The sequence below is a fragment of the Anomalospiza imberbis genome, chromosome 8, assembly GCF_031753505.1.
Source record: "Anomalospiza imberbis isolate Cuckoo-Finch-1a 21T00152 chromosome 8, ASM3175350v1, whole genome shotgun sequence".
Lineage (NCBI taxonomy): Eukaryota > Metazoa > Chordata > Aves > Passeriformes > Viduidae > Anomalospiza > Anomalospiza imberbis.
Genome location: NC_089688.1, coordinates 10,914,369 through 10,934,356, shown reverse-complemented (window position 1 = coordinate 10,934,356; position 19,988 = coordinate 10,914,369). Strand labels below are relative to the sequence as shown.

Genomic DNA, 19,988 nt, shown 5'->3' with positions numbered 1-19,988 from the left:
AGGGACAAAAAAAAAAAAAGAACATATTTAACTGTGCACTAGATTCCTAAATAGTATCATTTAGCCTCCTTTCATGATAGCTTGGTGATGTCTCTTACCCAAACACTGTGAAGACATTTTCAAGGTGAGTTGTATAAAACCAGGAAGATGACAGAACAGTTCAAGTGACTTATTTAACTGAAGTCCATGGGGTTTAAGCTGACTCATGCCATCTGAGGCAGCAGTACTGCAGTGTTTGAATTCAAATGTGTACAAACCGCAGTACTCTGCCAACCATGTTCCATGAGAAACAGTCACAAAGCCATTTCTGTTCTACAGAATTTATCAGACCATCCAGACTGAGCTGTATATTAAATAAATGAATGACAGGAAAGATGTGTGTGTTCTCTCCATGATGTCTAAATCAAAACAGACTTTGACAATAAAAGTTATTGGCTTTTGTTCAAAAAGCTATCAACCACAGAAAGGGCAGAGAGTATTTTTTTTTGTTACCTGTGAATCTTCTAAGGTTTTTCATCAGTTAGACCTGAATTGGGTGCCAACTATTCCCCTCTCCATTGCATCAATGGACAGCAGCATCAGTACATCCAAGGGAGCAGTCTTGTAAAATTGGGAGTGTGAGTGCTAAGAACACTTGTAATGAACAAGAAGAATCAAACCTTAATTCAGGTTCTATTTATCCTCCTACCCCACTTGTGATGCACTGGGGAAAAAGAGGAAGCTTTGTTTGTGTTCCCTCCCCAGCTGTGTAAGTGCAGAGGTCCCTGAAGGCAGCAGCTGCCTCTCCCCAGGCACAGCACAGCCCTTCAGGGGCAGGAGGGCACTCAGCATGGCAGTGTCACCACAGGAAACTGGTGTAAGTCAAAGAGAGAGTGTCTCCAAATGCTGGTAGCAGCTCCTGCTAAAACAGCATCTCATCAGGGTATGTCCCAGTTTATCTCATCAAAACCAAAGGTCAACAAAATTAAGCTGGTTTTGTTTTGATTTTTTTAATATCTCACCATTGTATAGTCAATTATATTAATAATCATTGATAAGAACTTTGAAGTTAAACCATGCACCCTTGAATCCTCAATCTGACAATTAGCCAGTGCCTCCTTGTAAGTCTAGAGGGAAGTTTCTTGGGTTGTTTTGGTTTTTTAAAGACCTGCAAACTGCTATCTGCTAGCATGCATTTCCTACCTGTTTTTATTGACAGCATTTAATTGATGCTGCTAATGAGATAAACACAGAATAGCTGCAGAGGGAGGGCAAAACCAAAACACCCCCATTCTTTTTGCCAGCAGTGGACATTCCTGCAAAGCAGTGTCTGTCAGTGCCCCTTGTGTGGAGCTTCAAGCTATTGCTCAAGAGTGTGGGACAGAGTTCCAGATTATAGCTGCCTGTCCTCCAAACTCCCACTGTCCTCTGCCTTGGGGAAAAGACAATTTATACTTATTTGCCAGGAAATGCATGGAGCCTGACATTATTAAAAGAATAATCTGTAGGTGGTGAAGGACAATTAATTAGGCAGGGAGTGCACTTCCATCCAATTAAAGTGAATGTGCCAACTCCACTTTGGTTTACCAAAAGCTGCTACAAAACTGTTTTTTAGTATTAATCATCTCGACTATCCTTTCTTTTTAATTTTTGGAACTGAAAAAGGAGTGGTGAAGGCAGAAAGGTTTAAAAATCTCACCTTAGGCCACAGCAAGCATCTCCATATGAACGCTCAGTTCATAAAGAATTTATGGGTTGTCTAGACTGACCCCAGCAGCTGAAGAGACTAAATCAGTCATAGCTGATGCGTTTTTAATGCTGGTGTGTGCAAGATTGCTCCTTAAAGACCAGGAGCACACTGAAGAGGTAGCATTAGCTGTCATGATTTGAAGTAGGTGCAGCACAACACCAGGCTGTATTTCATCAGTATTTTTAGGCACTGATATAGAAGGAAAAGGTTTGAAGGAGAAAAATGAAGTTTTGTGCTTGTAGTACTCAGCCAAATTACCCCAAATTATACTCCATGTACAGCTTAAAACACAGTGATTTATGAACACTGACTTCACATCTCTTGTATCTATTTTTGAGTTGTTATGGTTTGCCTTCTTCATATGGCAAGCCAGGCACGTTGCAAGACAAAATGCAAACTGTCTTCAGGTTTAAAAAAGCTTAATGTTTGCTTCAGATGCTTTTTAACACTCATGAAAATATGGTGTACACTTTCTGAGAACACTGCTAAAAGACCTCAGTGCAGCAGAACAGGGGATTTCTGTTTCATGTGCACTCTGATGGAGCCCAAAGCAGCGTGACAGGCTTGGTGCAGATGGAGCCTCACACGTCTGTGGGTAGCAGCAGTTTCCTTTCTGTCATGGGTGCAGTAAACCTACCAACCCACTTTTTCTCCAGTCCTGCTCCAGACATGAGCCTCCCCTTGTGAGGCCTGACAGAGTTCTCTGGAGTCCATGGGAATACTTCTCCCACAAATATTTCTTTGAGAAGAGAAATAACTCTATTAATTTAAGTGTTCTCTGGATTGACCCTGTTCTGCACGAGACAAGACAGGACTGAAAAACAACTCCCAATTAGAAAGGAGGGCAATAGGAAAGATTTAATGGCAATGACCTGGTTATGATGTTTTTTCATTTTTTGATTTTAAAAATGAGGACTTGCTGGCAAAAAAACCCCAGAGGAAATAGTAATTTTTAAAGGACTTATATATTCCAAGACAGGCAAAATGAACTTAGTAGAAAATAACTCCTATGTTCTCTTTTTTTATTTCTTATTTTTTTAATTTGAGATATATAAAAGCTCAAGCTGCAGAAAAAATGCAACACAGGTATAAGAAAAGGGTTTTTTTTTTATTTAATAATACTATACAAGTGATTTTCCCCTGATAATCTTGTTTGAGGCTTTCCAATTGCTAATGCACTTAGAGAGAGTTAATTTTTTTCCTTTATGGTCAATCTTAACTACTGACTTGTATGTTATCATTGACTACTGACTTGTATGTTATAATTGATGTCTTAAACTGTGAAATTCTTGCTTTTATGAGTAGTTAAAAGGACTCTAAGCAGACTCCAAGACATCCCAGAGTGTTTTTCTTTGCAGTCCACTTTTTCTGGGTTGTATTTCTGTAGAAGTCTTTGGCTAGTCGGTAATGTCAAAACTAACAGAATGATAAATATTGTGGTGTGTAACCTCAAAACCTGGTTTCCTGCCACTTTTTCAGCTCACATGCTATCCAGGCACCAAGCTGCCCAGCTTATCTTAAGAGATTTGCATAAGCAAACTCGATGAGATGCTTTAACTGCTTTTGTCAGCTATTTCCTGCTTTGCAGCCACTTAATTAGAAGGTGCTGGTAGCTGATGATACCTTAATGGATTATGACTGTGAATACTTGAGAGTATCTTGAGTGAAGCGTTTGTATGCTGTATGTGAAATGAGGTTTTATTTGTTGCCATGTAGAAAACCAAGTGTTTGCAAGTGCTTGTGGCCAAACTATTTTGTAAAACATACAGGTGCTTGCAGTAGAGGGCAATAAAGCAGTCATTTGAGAGGAATGTCAGAAGTTCATGTAGTGTTTGCCAAGAAGTTTGTGTTTAGAATGCAGGAGAAATTTGCAGTTTATATTAATGAGGTAGGAAGGGATCAAGGGCATAACAGAATGAGCAACCAGAAAAGCATGTAAACTAAAGCCACCTCCCAGAAGTGATTTATTGTCACCCTGCTCTTTGCTGGTTTTCCTGTAGGCCCATGTCCAAGGTGCCAGCAGAAGGTGTAAGCGTGGGGGTGTTTGCAATATGAGCTGCTCTGTTTGACATTAGGATTAAATGCTATTTCATTTCTATCAGGAGGTCTGCTGAGAAGCCACACTAATAGTACTTTACAATTAGCATTCTATCTCTAAACAGCCAGCTGATTTAGTCCCCAGAGATGGCTTTCATTTGAAAATCTCTGAAGTGCATTGTTATTCACAAATGTTGCATCTTACATCCCATTCATTTTAAATCCAAGTATTTCACAGATGTATTTGGACACCTTCTACTCACAGCAGTCTTTCCTTACATAAGTCTACAGCTCAGATTGACTCATTCCATATTTCAGATGGTCCTGGCACCTTTTAGAGGTTCTCATCTCTGTTGCTGAGTTACATACTGCTGAGGAACCATTACAATTTACAGAGCAGGGTTTGCTCAGTCACAAATTAAGTTTGGCAGTGGTGCTAGGGACAATTATCACCTCTGAGTACAAAATGGGATGCAGTGGTTCTGGCACCTGACATCCCTGACCCTTGGTTTCCCCAGCACCTACAGGATGAGCTATGCAGATATTTGGAGAGTAGATCAGGGGACTGACCTGGATGAAAGTAATTTTGCACCATAGTTAGTTTGTCCTGTGCAGCAAATTTGTGATACTAATAAGAGGATGCACATCAGGAACAGTATGGGAGAAAAAGCCCTTAGATCAGTATTGCTGTTAAAAACTCTTCATTGACAAACCAGAGTTACCTTCTGTGCTCCTCGCTCAGAGTGCTGATACACCAAGGAGAAAACAAAACGGGACTACTAACATGCTGAAGATTAGGAATGTGAGCATGTAATGTCCCATCAGAGAAGAAAGGTACCAAAACATGCCCGGGATTTGAAAAATTTAGGTCTTTACTTGTTGGTACCATCCTGTTTCTGTCACTCTTATTTGTTGTCCAGCTTGGACTTTTCTGGAACTTCAATTTCAAATAACTGAACAAGTCTTTCAATACACACTTTACAAATGGTGACACTTAAATGGATGTAAGTTTGGTTTAAGTGATTGTAATAAAACATGTTAGTACAGGCTACCATTTAAAATAAATGCATCTCTTAATTCTTGTGAGAGGTAACTCTAATTTACTGTTATACTGAGTTAAAACACCCCTACAATAACCTGCAGCAGAGGTTATTGTTGACTCTAAAAGGATGGTGAGCCTGAGTGGAGGAAGGGATTTTCTTGAATCTGATTTTCCTTACTTGGTGAAAGCTCAAAAGTGCAAACCAGCTGCTGGGCAGCTTTCATGGCACGCACACACTGTTCTAGTCACTGCTCCACTGACCTGCAGCTGACTGGTAAGGCAGGACATAACCTCCAGCAAATGTGGCCAGCAAATGAAGTAAAGATACTTGAAAGAAAAAGACCCGAATACGAGTGCATCCAGCAACAAATGCCTATTACAATTTCATATTATTCTTTATCAGTCTATTTAGCTTTACAGTGAGAAGGAGAGAGGGGAAAATAAATGACAGCACCACAAGTAACTGAGGGACATAATGGTCCATTTACCTTTTCTGCCTCAGTCCCCACTTCCAGCTGCTGCTTCTGTTTAATGCAGATCTGCCCCACTTTAGCCAGGAGCTCGTGTGGGTGAATGAAGACTCGTGAGCTCAGTAGGAAAGTGAAGATGTAAGTTCTCTGTGGAAGGAGAAAAAAGAAAGAAAAACAACAAGTTGAAAAGCTTTAGCAAAACTAATGTGTCTTCCTTGGAAAAACGAATCTGTAAACTATGAATGTAATTTTCCTTCATTTAAAATTTCTATCATTTTTCCTGTCTCCAGAGAATGCAGGTCCTTTCTAGCTCTGTTGAAAGGAAATGCTATAGGCTTCAAGGCTGTTAACTGTGGGCTTTTCCAATTATCAAATTATTTCCTTTAAAAATGCCAGACTCAGTGTGCCTAATTAGTCATTGCTTACCAAAGCCACAAACGAAATACATCTAATGAAGGGTGTTATGACTCTTAAGCACCACTATTTAATGCTGCTTTATTTCTTTAAGAGTGATGGTTTCTCACTGAGCTGCAGAAAACTGCTTCATGTATATTCCAAACCACAGCTGTAATTTCTTCATGTATGGGGATTTTCACTCCTTTCTCCCTACAATCACTGACAAAAGTTTTCACTTAGTTTGGGGGGCACAGGACAATAATTTAGTTATAAGCTTGACTTATTTATTTGAGGCTTATTTCAGAGTCTTTTGAATATGAGCACTGCTAATAAATACCAACAATGATGATGTCTCATTAGAAACAGCCTCTCCATTTGTAATTTGAAAGCTGTGATGCACTGTATGGTACTCTGGACATACATCCATTGTACCATATTCTGGATCGTTTAATTGAAGTGAGGGTGATTTTTTTTGTCCTAATCTTGGTTCAGTCTTTGAAGCTGGGCTTCTGCATTGGACTGTAATTGCCTGACTAATGACAGTAGCATCTCATAAGTACTTCCATTTTTCCCTTAGGCTTTCTGGTAAAATTTGGAGTTGGGAAATTATAGGGGATCTCCTTGACATTGTATTTCAATTAACCTTTGTTATGTTTGAAATGTGCACTTTTACCATGTTTTAGTAATGTGACTTTGCAGGACACAGCCAAGTGCATTTAAATAGTCAATGTGAGCTTGTATCACCTTGGGCTGGGCAAGTAAATTAAGACAGTTAAAATCTTACGACCAGCTGTCTAAAATATGGTATCTCTACTATGTGCTACCAAATTCTGCTGCTTGCAGTTGCTGAAACAAGCTTATAATTAAACACAAATGGTCTTTATGATGTCAAAGAAGTTATGTGGTTTCTCTCTTTAATCAGAGTAAAATGTGCTATTAATGAAAAATATTTTCACTTATCTAGTACTCAGCGTGCCCTATAATACAAATTTAGCACTAATCCCCAGATATCAGGGAAAATGGGTTTTTTTTGAAACAAAATAAATAACACTAATCAAAAGTCACTGTGTTCTGGGAGTGAGTGAGAAGTATTATAGATAAAGATGTATCTAAACATACAACTCTGTCCTGAATGAAAGTACAGAATGGAGTGTGATACAGCAGAGGCATTTAAAATGCTCATTCTGATTTGAAGATCTTATTAGTTCTGGGGTTCATGTATTCCATTAGGAACAGCATTAATCCTGTACAATTAAAACCAGAGTTCAGTTATAGCCTATGCCTTGTCTGTTGTTTATGGATGGAGGAACAGAGGAGGTGAAGGGCTAGCTGGATGGACAGTTTGGGTCAGGTTCCTGAGTGCTTCCACTGATGCCTACAGAAGATGCCCGTGGGGCCATCTCACAATCGAGCTCTTGGTGACCCTGAGCGGGTGGGCAGGGCAGTGACAGGACACTGACAGCAAGGCCTCCCTCCTTAATGGCACGGTTGCAAACATCCCCCAAAGTGTATGTCTGAAAATCTAAGAAATTAGGCTTTGGTTTGATATTTCATGTCTCTCCAGAATGTCAGAGTTTATTTTTACATTTATGGTGACAAAAACTTGAAGATCAATTTTATAAAAACTTGTGGTAGTGCATGTGATATGTAATGGGCACTAAAATTAGGCTGAAAAGCTAACCTGGTTCACTTGGTTGTGTTATGGGACAACATATCAGATCTTCTATTCCTGTGTGTGCGAGAATGATTCCTAAACTGACATGTTCCCTACTTGGAATGAAAGCAACAGAAAGAGCTGTGTTGGGGTTGTGAGATTTGGGGTGTGTGTTTGTGTCTAACTATGCCTAGTTATCCTCTGTTACACTTTCTACCTATCTTATGTGTTCATTGCTATCACTGTTGTCCCTGAACTTAAAACTGTGAAACAGGAATTTAGCTGTTGGGTGAGTCAGCTGTCACTGGGTTGTGTGAAATTTTTTTTGCACTGAAGACCTGAAGCAGCCCTCACTTTTTACTGTATCTTCCATTTGAGAGAGGAGATGGGTGGAGAGGAATCAAAAAAAGGACGTGACATTTTGATCCTTTCCCCACATTCTTGCTCAGGGAGTTGAGAGGGTCTGACTGAAAGATGTCTGTGCGTGTCAGGAGCAGGGAACCACAACTTCAGCCACACTGCCCTGCCAGTGACCTTTGCTCTGATAAGCTGGAACACATTCTTTTGAGCAAAGATGTAATTTTGCTTCTCACAGTAATTCTAGAGTTGGTTTCCTTGGTGGAAACGTGTGTGATGTGGCACTGTGTTTATCCAGAGTGACTCTGAGAAAGGGCCACTCACAGCATCATTTCCCTGCTGTCACACAGCAAGAAAAGTGTCACATGACTTGTGCTTTTATTTGGTTTCTTTGATAATGTTTTATAGGATGTTCATAAAGCTCTGAACTGGCAAAATGCAGGAAGATGCAGGCCATGACAGTGTGTACTTTCCATTTTAGGCTTGCTGATGTGTCTCTGTAGTCAGTAATAGCTGTACTGGACCCATGCAATGCTTTTTCAGACAACTTTAGGTTTTAGAAACAAGTTATCATTCCTTCTGGAATCCATCTGCTCTATTTTTACTCCATTTTTAAAGTCATTTAACTGGAACTAGGTTCATTACTTTGGAAAAATAAAATTGTTACATTGTGGTCAATCAAGATATGCTGGTTTACACCATACTGGTATCAAATTGAGGGGTTTTTTTTGATACTTTTGTTACTGACACAGACAAGGACTACAATTAAGACACAAATTAAAAATGACAGCAGTACTGAGACCCCCATTTCCTTGCCTCTCTGCTAGTAGCCACTCCTTATCCAATAAAGAAATTTCAGACTGAACACTAAGCCATGCATTTCAGCTTAGTGGTAGGTCTCAGGGGCTAGAACAAAGTTGTTTTGGATAGTAAAGATTTCATACTAATGTCATATGCCTTACCTAGATCAAGGATTTATGTGATTTGCTGCATCTGCACTACTGTACACAGTCTAAATGTTATAACAGTGTAAAAACCTACAGCTTCTCAGGCAGTCCTCTAGCCCTGAAGAGGATGGTTTAGAGAAGGAAATTTAGCTCTGAAGCTAGCTAGTTTGATAAAGAATGATTAAAAAATGCTTCCATAAGCTACAAGAGTGAAAGTTAAGCTCCATTTATCCTAAAAGTGACAGGTATGTTGGAGGAGAGGCAAAAAAAAAAAATCCCTTCTGCAGTTGGGAGAATGCAAGTAGACACAAAAGGGGCTTGTGCTTTGCAAGAGAATAAGAAGCCAGATTCCTTTAGTGCCTAAAGTTGTTGCTAGGAGATGAGCTGAATTATATTAAAAAAAAGAAGAGTGTGAGTGCACAAGACTAAAGAAGGAATTGTTACTCTCTGACCCAAGAATGCACTGATGACTTCTTGAGGAGGGGAAAAAAAATAAAATTTCTCTGTGTGCACTCACTGCTCATTCTGGAACTTTGTGTTTGTGAAATATTTTCTTCAAATATTTTCTTGCCTGGGCACAAGGGTTGCAGACTGGTACATTCCATTCCTAACCTCCTGAACTCCTCTGTCTCATGAGCATACATTTCCCTATGTGCAGAGCAAGTCCCCACACACAAACAAGACTCAAAAGAGCAGCACACTAATGCAGGCACTTATCTTTCCTGTCCTCCCTTGCCTGCCTCGTGCTCTGCCAACATGGCAAACACAGTTTTGTTCTGCCTCTGTAACCAGCACAGAAAGATACTGTGTGTTTGCTCTCTCCCCCACTCCCTTTTTCTCTGTCCAGAAGGTTACTGTGATCAATGTGCACACAGGCAGCAATGCCTTCTGAGCATTGTGCTCAAATGTAGTGATCAGAAAACTTGGATGAGTACTGCATCTTACAATTGTGTCACTCTGCAACTAAGGTAACCTCTGCTCTAATATTGCCACTAGCTTCTCTTGGTGATACCTTGCTGCCTTTCTTTGGATGAGTAACCAGAGAGTTAAGACTAAGGTTTTGATACTTCTCTCTCGAACGTACAGGACTGGCTACTCTTCTGACAGGATATCAGCTTAAATGACTACCACTAACCCTCTGTGGCAACTCCCCTAAAACCACAAATGAGCATGAAATGAAATATAAACATGCAACTGAAGGGAAATAGAAAACTTGGGTTTGAAGATAACTCATATACAGCTTCTTCTTTATGTTGTTCAGAGCTTATTTATCTACTTATTTTTTAATTAACCCTTTAAGCTAAATTGGGTGATCTGGTTTAACTAAAGGTATGTGTTGTGCTGTAGAGGAGATGAATTTGGTTTAATGCTGTTGTCCATCTCTCTTTCCCTGAGTTACCCTTGACAGCTTCTGTGGGATGTTCAGCTGTGAGCTTGCTGTCTATTTAAACTGCAGCTTGCAGGATGGGGTCCATGGCTGCCCGGTTGGTAATGCACTCCTGCATGAGATATGAAGGGATAGCACCATGGAAACTAGCAGCATTCCAGAGTAAGTTGTAGACCCCTTAAGTAATACTCACTTTATGGAGCCATTTTCAGAGTAGCTGTGTAACATTTGCAACATTTTATGTTGCAAGTTACAATAAGAGATTTACATTAGCAGCTACTAAAAAAAACTTCGCTACATTCCCAAAATCCAAGTAACAAGATTCCTGTACCACAGGAAAGACAAGGAATGACTCCTTGGATTAGCCTAAAGCTATTCATTCCACTGTTGTACCACACCAGCTCTACCCACTAGTTTCTTCTGTGCATCTGTTCTACAATATGTATTTGGGGGTGTGGAATGGAGATTTAATGTCTAACAATGGTTATCCCTCTGAGTCTTAGAAAGGATTTGGTACTGGCAGCACAATTGTATGTTAGCCATATTTAAATATAAGGTTTAGGATTACTTTTGAACTGGAATAGTAAACCATGATTGTTTTGCTTTTTTAATCCTGTACTGATGATCGATGGCAATTCTGCACATTTCCACTGAACTCTCACATGGAGAGTCCCTTTTTGTGGATGATGATTGTGAAGATGTGTGGTGTTATTTGTGGGACCTTGGAGGGACTTTGTGATTTAAATGAGACCACAATAAAAGGTTCTACACAAATTAGACTGAGAAACATACAAGATATAGCATGACCCAATACAATAAACATTAAGTTTGATATACAAGTTAATAGTGACTGCAGTTTCCTGCTCCCTTCCTGCTCCTGCTCACTTTTTCAAAGTGCTGGGATACTTCTGTAATAGCTGCTGCTTTTTCAGAGCTCAAATAGAATATAAGTTATATAGACTCTCTGACCTTTGGCCACTTGTTTCATTAGTATCTTTCATTAATGGGCACAAAGAATAATTTTAAGTGATAAAGTGGTATCTTAATAGTCTAGGTTCAAATTCTTACTGCATACCCTAGAGTTATATATAGGTAGTATTCACTTTGAGGACAGCACTGAGGATGTTCAGCCAGTTGCAAAATCATTTTCAGGCTCAAGAACATACATTATTACAGCACTGGCCCATTAAAATGTCTTTAGAAAGAGAGTATTTTAATTAAAATCTATTTTGGGTTGTGATTTTCTTTTCTGATGGCCTAACTAGAATATGCATAGAAAATTAAGGGGAAAAAATACTAGAGGTGTTTTCAGGTCTGCTTCCCTAGGTAGGACCTGGTTAGTAGCTAATCTTGGCTGCATTAGAGCTAAAGCAGCTTAGAAGTATGAAGATTCTGTGGCTAATGCTGCTTTTAATTGGTTCTTAAGGCACCCATTTGAGTTCAAGATGGCTTTATCTTTCTAACAAGTGCTCTCATCTAGAAACAGAGAATATCCCTATTGAGCAACATCTTTAGTGAATGAATATTGCCAGTAAAATAAATGCATCTTTAGCTTACATCTCAGTCTTGAATCAGACAGAGGTAGAATTTCATGAGAGAGCACCAATCCAGATACTAATGCAGTATGGGAGTTAAAAAAAAAAATACTTTCAGTGGCTACTTACATCTGGGTAATAGTCCATGGTGGGCACCAGGCGCTCTATCAAGGCCTCCAGTGATCCAGAAACAAGGTTCCCATCCTGATAAACAGGGTCCACACATCTCTCTCCCATGTCTGGCTGCACTTGCCCACTACAACTGGAACCAAGCATGCTGGAAAATATTGGCGTCTGGGGCATAGTTTCCTGCAGAAGCGGCAAAGAAAGGGAGAGAGGGTTAAGCTTTTTTCCAGGATGTCTTATGTGTGGGTTTTACAGAGGCATACATTAAATACAATTACATATTTGACTGAAGGCAGCCTCAGCGTTCAAGCTGAGTCCCGAATCCAAGCAGTCACACATCTGCAAGCTGGCTTTGGCATTTGAAATGCACTTTGAACTGTGTCCCTAAGGCTGTAGATGCACAAGCTGCAAGAATTTTCCTCACTGCACTCGATTTCTTCCTTCTCCCCAGTCTTTTATGCATAAACTAGATAGAGATGAAAATACAGAATGCTTTCTGAATTTCCAAGATACTGAAGTGGTGCCTTACTGAACAAACAAACAAATACTAAGCCTTAATGTTCCCATTTCTACTCATTTTGAAGTCAGATCTTTGGCCAAAATACTTCACTTGCGATGATAAATCCTTCACCACTTCTAGCTAGATGTAATCTAGGTCTCAGCACAAGTGCATCTTCTGCATGTAGATATCACTGGAAACAGCAGGGGATATCCTGTCTGGTCAAACTTGCCGGGTTTTTTTTTAACATGTATGTGAAACCAGGAACTAGGTGGAACTGTGACATATACTGTCGTATACAAGTCTAATTTCAACAGTCTCTTTGGAGATCTTTGCTTAGGATACAAACCTGTTGTCGCAACACAAAAACCACATGAAGGTTTAGGGTTTGCACCTTCCTTCCCTTGGCCACTGTTGTATCACTGTACTGCAGGCTTTGAGTAAACTGTAGGGGGTTTCTTGTTTGTTTTAAATTGGCTACAGCTTAAATCTATGCAGAAGGCTAAACAAAACATCCTGCTACTCTATGTAAAGGTTGAAAATGCTATTCAGCATCAAAACAGTTCCCCCTGGCTGCTGAAATAGTCAAGACTGTTTAGGAGATCAAGTGCAAAGAAGGCAGCATTAACTCTTGAGCTGCTGTCTCACTGTCTCTGAAAGAGACAAGATATTGACATAGATGAAAAGCACTTATGTAGATGAAAAGGATTAGGCCATTATCGGCACCTTTAACCTGACAGCTGTTTCTAACTGCGCTCAACTCTTGCACTTACGTCTTCTCCTGAGCAATTTTTTAATGCAAGGTATATTTTTCCTCTCAAACTCTCCAAAGTCAATCATTCATGTTTACAACTGGAATACAGAACATTTTTCTCCTCTTAGGCACTGATAAATGCTAGGTGCATTGTGAGGAAAAAATACCAGTAGTAACAGAACTTGTTTATCAAAGTGACAGATTTACTTGTGTGAAGCTGATAAGTAGAACTGTTTCGTGGCTTTTACCAAAAGACCATTGCGTACATACGTGATAAGAGACATAAGGGAAGTGTAATTCCCTGCAAGATAAATACAGTAGCTGTTTAACAGCAACCAGGGAGACCACAATGAGGAATGGAGTTCAGTTTCAGAAGTTCAGGACACAGAGTCCAATAAAACAGAAAATGCAGGATCTCATGTCATATCGAAAGAAATGAAAAATGACAGTTCTGCACAAAAGTGCATTGAGGTTACTCGGCATATTACAGATTTATCTGTTAGGCCCGAGCTCTGCAGTACATAACACCGAGGAACGGCTGAAGCTAACGGCTTTGCTGTCTGTACTATGTAACTCGCCAGTAATTTGCTTTTTTGCCTTTTAAGGTCCATAGCAATACAGCCCCAAGCTACTTCTCAGGATGGTCTGGCTATGATGAGCACTTCTTGCTAACAACTTGAAGTTGCACAGGGCTTTTAAGCGAAGCTAACCATCAAACCAATCCCCACCGAAACGGTGCTTCAGCGGGAAACGTAGCCCGCTTATGCCATCAAGCCTTTAAACTCCTTTAAGGCGTTCACTATTGCTTCAGTTTGGTTTTTAAAGACCCCTCTGGGGCGCAGCCTGTACCGCTCCCCGCCGCCCTGGCTGTCCTGCCGGGGCTAGCTGCCGCATCTGCGGCGGCACGCCGCTCCGGGGCCGGGCGCTCCGGGGCCGGGCGCTCCGGGGCCGGGCGCGCTCCGGGGCCGGGCGCTCCGGGGCCGGGCGCTCCGGGGCCGGGCGCTCCGGGGCCGGGCGCTCCGGGGCCGGGCGCTCCGGGGCCGGGCGCTCCGGGGCCGGGCGCGCTCCGCCGCCGCCACCCCGCGATCCTGGGGCGCTCGCCGCGCTGCCCGCGCTCCCAGCCGCGCTCCTCGGGCGGGGAGCGCTGCGGCACGGCCCCGGCAGCACCTGCCGCCCGCCCCGGAAGCCGCTCGCTGGCGTCCTCCGCGCGGCGGGACCGCCGGCTCCGCCGCAGGGGCACCTCCGCGCCGAACCCACCCGTGCCTTCCGCGCTTAGAGGGGTTCCCGCTCGGCGGCACCCCGGCGCTCTGTCCCCCCGGAGCCCGCAGGTGGCGGGCGGGGCGGCTGCGGCCCCGGCGCGGCGCTTACCCTCATCTTCCTGGCGCCGCGCTCCCCCGGCGGCGCGGGCACCGGGCCCCGCGGCTCTGACAGCTCCGGCCGCCCGCGCCGCCGCTCCCGCCGCGCCTGACGTCACGGCCGCCGCGGCGCCCCGTTGGCTGAGCGGCCGCGGGGCCCGTTCAAACGGGGCCGCGCGGGGCGGGCGCGCCCGGCCGGGGCTCCCGGGGGGAGCCGGGGCACCCTTCCTTCCTTCCTTCCTTCTCTGAACGTTTGATCTTTCTGCGTGGTTTTGGGTGGGAGGCTCGGTTCCCTCTCCCCGCTGCTGTTTTTTGGTTTAGTTGGTTGGTTTTTCCCCTTTCTGTGTTTTTTTTCCCCGATACACGTTCTCTGGCCACCAGCCCGCCCGTCTTTCCGCGCTGCCCCCGCGGGTGCGGGTGCGCGGGGAGCTCCCGGGGCGGCAGGGCCGCGGGGCGCGCTGCTCCGGAATCGCGGCCGCCCAGCCCTCCCCGCTGATAATTGCTTTTATTCCTCTCTTGGTTGGAGTTGTTTCTCTCTTCTAGTTGCCCGAGCCAGTCATCTGATAGCCCTGGGCTTGATCCAAGCCGTAGGGCTGACGCGGGACCAGCCCCTGTTGTATCACACAAGGGCACGGGTCCTGTCTAGAATCTGATCTCCCATGGAAGGGCTCCGAGGTGCATCTAGCCGCCCTACAGAGTCCCTCACCTGTACCCAGGAGCAGTTGAGGGCTCCCACCTTTTCAGCCTTTTCCCACACAAGCAAATCTTCCTCGTCCTGTTCTTTGTTTTACCTGAATTGGGATGGTTTAGTGCTTGCTACGTTGTCTCCAGTCTTTAATTACATTTATTTTTGTTATTAAAATTATTTATTTATTTTCAGTGTTTAAATATGTAGCAGAAGGCTTCTCTAGTTTCCATGGTGATTAATGTAGGAAATGCCTTTTTGGAAGTAGGTACGTCACTCTAGGTAGGTGGGCATGGCAAATGAATTTGGGCACATGCACATACTCAGGAGGGCGGGGAATAGATTCATGATTGATGACAATTTGAGGACAAGCACAGTCATCCATCCTAAACACACATTAATTTTAGAAGGATATGTAGCTACTCACCATCTTTACTGCTTGCTTACTAAATTCCTTTTCGGTTTCCAAATTCTAAGAGTTCTGCTATAGAGATTACTTTCCTTATTTAAAATGAGGTTTTTCTTTTAAACAACTACTAGAAAAGTAACATTTTTTCCCCCTCGTGCCAAGTTTGCTTTGCTGTTGGTCTCAATCCTGTCTCTTAGCTGTACTCCACAACCTTTAGAGTGTGCAGGTGCTGTAGCAGATCTGATGCCTGTTTATGCTGAGGCTTTTCTCAGTTACAGCCCCCTGCCTGCCTTGGACATGGAGCAAGCTCCAGGCAGCAGTCCCAAGCTGGAATCCAGTGAGTGGTGTCTGACCTGCTGCCCCGCCACGTTAGGACCTTACTGTGTAATGGTCAGGTAAATGTAATGGCAACACACAGGAAGGTGAGGGACAAGTTTTGTTAGGTCTTGTTCAAACATCCTGAAGTTCTTTATAAAAAGTTATTGAAAGCAGAAGGTAAGAATTTTTAGGCTATCACTGTATAACATGGTATTTCTTTCTGAATGCTATGACTGCCTTTCAATACCTCACCTAGTATTTACAGCTAAGAACAACACCAGCAAGCCTGCAAATAAGTATGCATGAAAAACAGGTATTGGATTTCACTCTGTTTCTGTGCTAATCTGTTTTCCAGCCTTACTCAAACATTTGCTGAGACTTTCAGAAGAATATGTCCATTAATCTTAGCAAAACATACCTAGTTAATTGAGCTCTAGTCACAGATTCAATCTGTTGTAAAAACAACCCTTGATCTTTTTGTTTGTTTGGGGTTTTGTTGGTTTCAGTGACATCAGAAATTAGATCTGTCTTGTCACTGGAACTAAGAAATGTAGGAATTAAGAAACATTCCAATAGAATGAAGGAAAACTATGCTAGCTAGGCATGCTCTCTCTTCTCTGAGATATCTATCTGTTCTGTGGTGTTTTTCCATATTTCTCCATTCAGTAGTCCAGCAGAGTCTGTTTAGACTTTTTTGTATGTATATGTTAAGGAGAGTATGTATGTATATTTCTTGTTCATATACATACCTAGGTGTGTGTATACAAATGTTGGGGGGTGTATTAGGATAGAAGTTCAGTAAAATATCTTTTCCTTTCCTATGATACTTGAGGCTTGGTTTTGGGGACACTGTGTTGTGTAGTCTTGTTGGAAAGGTAGTTTTTACAAATCAGAGGAGCTGAAGGCCTAAATTCAGCTTGTACAGCATGCAGCAGATGAATCATGTTATCATTTTATTTCATTTCCCCTTCTGTAAAGTGTGGATGATGACCTTTAGCTATCTATATTCTGAGTGTTGAAATCTGTTGATACAGAAACTCTGAGGTCTAATTGTTTTCGTAGTTATGTAAGTTCTGTTCCTCAGCAAATTGCTTGCATTTTGAAGATGTTTCCATCAGGCATTGCCTCACGTTGCTGGTGGGTGGGCCCCAGAGCAAGTTTAATCAGCAGAGCCGTACTCGTTCTGTAGCTTGCTTCTGAGGCCACACCGCTGTGGTTACTTGAGCTGGTCAGAGCAGCGTCTTGCTGCAGAGTGAGTCAGCAGCAGCCACACCGTGACTGCCTCAGCCTTCAAGGTTGCTTCAGCCTCTCTCACACTGGCTAACATCACCCTAACATGTTCCATTACCTTGTGATTAACTACCTGGATTGACACTTGCAGTATTTGGGTTCTATTCCTGCTTTTGCTGTGGACACTTGACTGACAAGTGTTTTTTTAATCCCACTGTGCCCTCAGTATTTAATCTGTGAGATGCTGACAAGGTATTTTCACGCTGTTGCACTTGCTTTGTACGTTTTTATATTTGGGCAGTAAGCTTTTGCTTTATTGTGTTGGAATACAGTTTCCCACTACTGTTACATCTCGGCTTCAGTGGAAAATTACTGGTCAATAGCTTGGTAAAAACAAGGAATTTTAGCAGAGAAAAATGGATGAAAATGAAGGAAAGATCAATAAAGAGAGTCAGGGAAGAAGAAATTTGAATTTTTTCTACTCATCTTAGATAATAACATTTTGGAAATAACTTATTAAAATGTGACTGTGTGTATCTTTAAAATGTAATTGTACTTAAGAAAAGTCAGTAATTACAAATGCCATTAATGCTGATCTGAGGCTATAAAGTTGATTATAAAACGACTCTCCTAGAAATGCTGTCCTTGGAGCTTTGTCAAGCTACTCGAGTCACTCACTTGGTCACCTTCCACACAAGTCTGTTAATTATAAACATTTGGTTTCGTTTAACAGAGTATGTCAACATGCTTTAAAGCCCCAGCACCTTCATTGAAGGAAACATAGAGGGACAAAGCCACAGAAATTGGCATTGAAAATGAACCTAATTGCGTATGGCATTGTTCATAGTGTTGATTAAATATCAGCACAGGGTCGAGTCTTCACCTGTCCATTCCCACCCTTTTATGCACACACTGTAGCATGAATACAGCACATTGCTTAGGTCTTTGAAGCACTGCTGGGTTTATGCTTAGCCTTGTTTCTTACTTGGAGGAGCAGTCTGAACTGTTCCCCAGAGCTCCCCAGAGCTCCTGCAAGTGGCCAGGGTATGGAGGGTGACTGTGTGTGCATGTTACATCCTCTTCCACTGGTGCATTATACCCACAGAGCAGTACAGAAACCCTGCTGTATGCATGCCCCCCACCTTTACAGGTTACAGCAGTGTTCTGCTTCTTGCCTTTGTGGAAGGCTTTAAGGCATATACAGCCAGATACTGTCATTTGGAATTTTAAAAAAATGCTGTGTTAAAAATATGTATTAAATTCATGGGTTTTATGGATTGATGGCCTTGGTTGCAGGCTGAACCCTTTTATCTGGACTTGAGATAAAGAATTTGTCCAGGAAATGCTATTAAACTCCACAGCAATGGCCTTAGGGCTTTTACATGGACACGTGTTTGTATGGATCATTCGTAAGACTTAATAATTTAAGGAGAAGAATGTAGTTAGAGCTTCAAAGCCTCAGGAGGCTGTCTTCAAGGAACATTTGGGTTCTGGTCTGGTTCACAGAGCTGCACAAGTGTTCAAGGTTTCCTTGTTGTACACAAATTTTAAGATTTAGAAGCTGTTCTCAAACCACTTTTAGATGAATTTGAAGACTTCTACATTTCAGAGATTCATGCTGCAGAATAACTTGATGGCACATTAATAACTTGGCAGCAGATGGGAGTGGGAGGAAAGAGTTTCAAATTGTGGTTCTGAACTGAGCAAAGCTTTATAAGCTTGAAGCAAGGTGCAGCATGCTAGCCAGCAGTCTGTGGTTATTACTGACCATGCCTTTGTCTCCCTCTCTCTGACCTGGGGCATGAGGAATCTTTCCACATAATTGTTTTGTCTGAGCCCATGGGTATTGTAGTTTAAAAATGGCATTTTCCAGTTTGGAAATATTTTGCTGAAGAGGTCCTGACCAGCTCTATCCCTTAGGTATGCAGCAATTTTAAGAGAAAACCAAGATGAAAATATAGGAGCAACATAAGATGTGGTTTGTTGCTATGTCTGTTTTTAGTTCTATCTGAAAGGGGAAACTGCTTGTGAAAATTCTGTTCTGTATCTGTGCTGCAAACTGCCTTTTCACTGGCATAAGGGCAGCTCTGTGACACCACTGAGAATAATTGTTTGCTGGCCAGTGTGAAACATTTTTTGCTGATGCTCGGTTCTGTAGCTCCCCCTTGGATTTGAAAGGAAAGGTCTTCCGCAGGATTTAGAGCAGACATGGTGCCAATCCCCAGGTATTTTTGTGTCTCTGCCAAAATAATGCATTTAACATAACCTGACATGAGTTGCCTGTGATACTGGTGTGTGGCTGTTAATTAATGACTGAGATTTTAATGGCTATTTTGGCACTGCTGCCAAAAGAATTTCACTAGTAGTCTGATTCCTGGTCTTCATAGATACTCTAGTCACAGAAATCTGTAGTTTTTAGGAATTATCTTGCCTGCTGATTAAGATTTAAGGTACATTCAGCTGGGAAACAACTGGATCAATCAGCTTTGATTAAATAAAATAGAAATATAAAGGGTTGATACTTCTGCTTTGCATCAAGGTTGTAACAAGAGATCCCTTACAGGAGTCTGAGGACCTCAGCTCATTTAAAGGCAGAGGAGATTTAGTCAGAGAGTGAACTAAAGGAAAATATCTCAGAGAAAGATGTGGGCCTGCTCTGCTTAAAGGAGCTGCTAGAACTTGTCATACATAAATGGCAATTTGTGTGTTTTCAGGAGCTGAGGGAGCCTTCTCACTTTTTTTTAAGAAAGGGCAGAAAAGGCACAAAAAACCCTATTTAAATGCTTTTTATGTTTGTGATTCAGTCTGATTTTGACTCCAGCAAGGAATAACAGAGGCATGTTAATGTAATATACACTCTTTATATTAATTTTATCTCAGACCTTTTTAAATTGACTATTTAAAAACTACTGATATTCTATTTTAAATTGGGCTCAAGTTTGGGTTCAAGATGAAGGAGTTCTGGACTTATCCTAGCTAGCATGTCCTTTACTTGCATATTCATGCTTGCTGTGACACCAGCAATTCCAAGGCTGTGCCACTGAGCAGAAAGGGAAAA

At 42.0% G+C, this 19,988-nt stretch overlaps 1 protein-coding gene and 1 long non-coding RNA gene across 7 annotated transcripts in view; one reads left to right on the top strand and one right to left on the bottom strand.

Annotated features, from left to right (window-relative positions):
- The window catches only part of LOC137477925 (uncharacterized), a 220,328-nt gene that overhangs the window by 17,094 nt on the left and 183,246 nt on the right, over positions 1 to 19,988 (top strand). The gene's annotated exons all lie outside the window — the stretch shown is intronic.
- The window catches only part of RASGEF1A (RasGEF domain family member 1A), a 152,215-nt gene that overhangs the window by 12,650 nt on the left and 119,577 nt on the right, over positions 1 to 19,988 (bottom strand). For 2 of the 3 annotated variants that reach the window (XM_068197318.1, XM_068197320.1), the window contains 2 exons: positions 11,684 to 11,863; positions 5,297 to 5,425 (listed from right to left, as the gene is read on the bottom strand). In XM_068197318.1, coding sequence (XP_068053419.1) covers positions 5,297 to 5,425; positions 11,684 to 11,863 — 309 coding nt within the window. Of the gene's footprint in view, positions 1 to 5,296; positions 5,426 to 11,683; positions 11,864 to 14,301; positions 14,453 to 19,988 lie in introns of those variants that run through there. The other variant, XM_068197319.1, reaches the window with a different exon arrangement.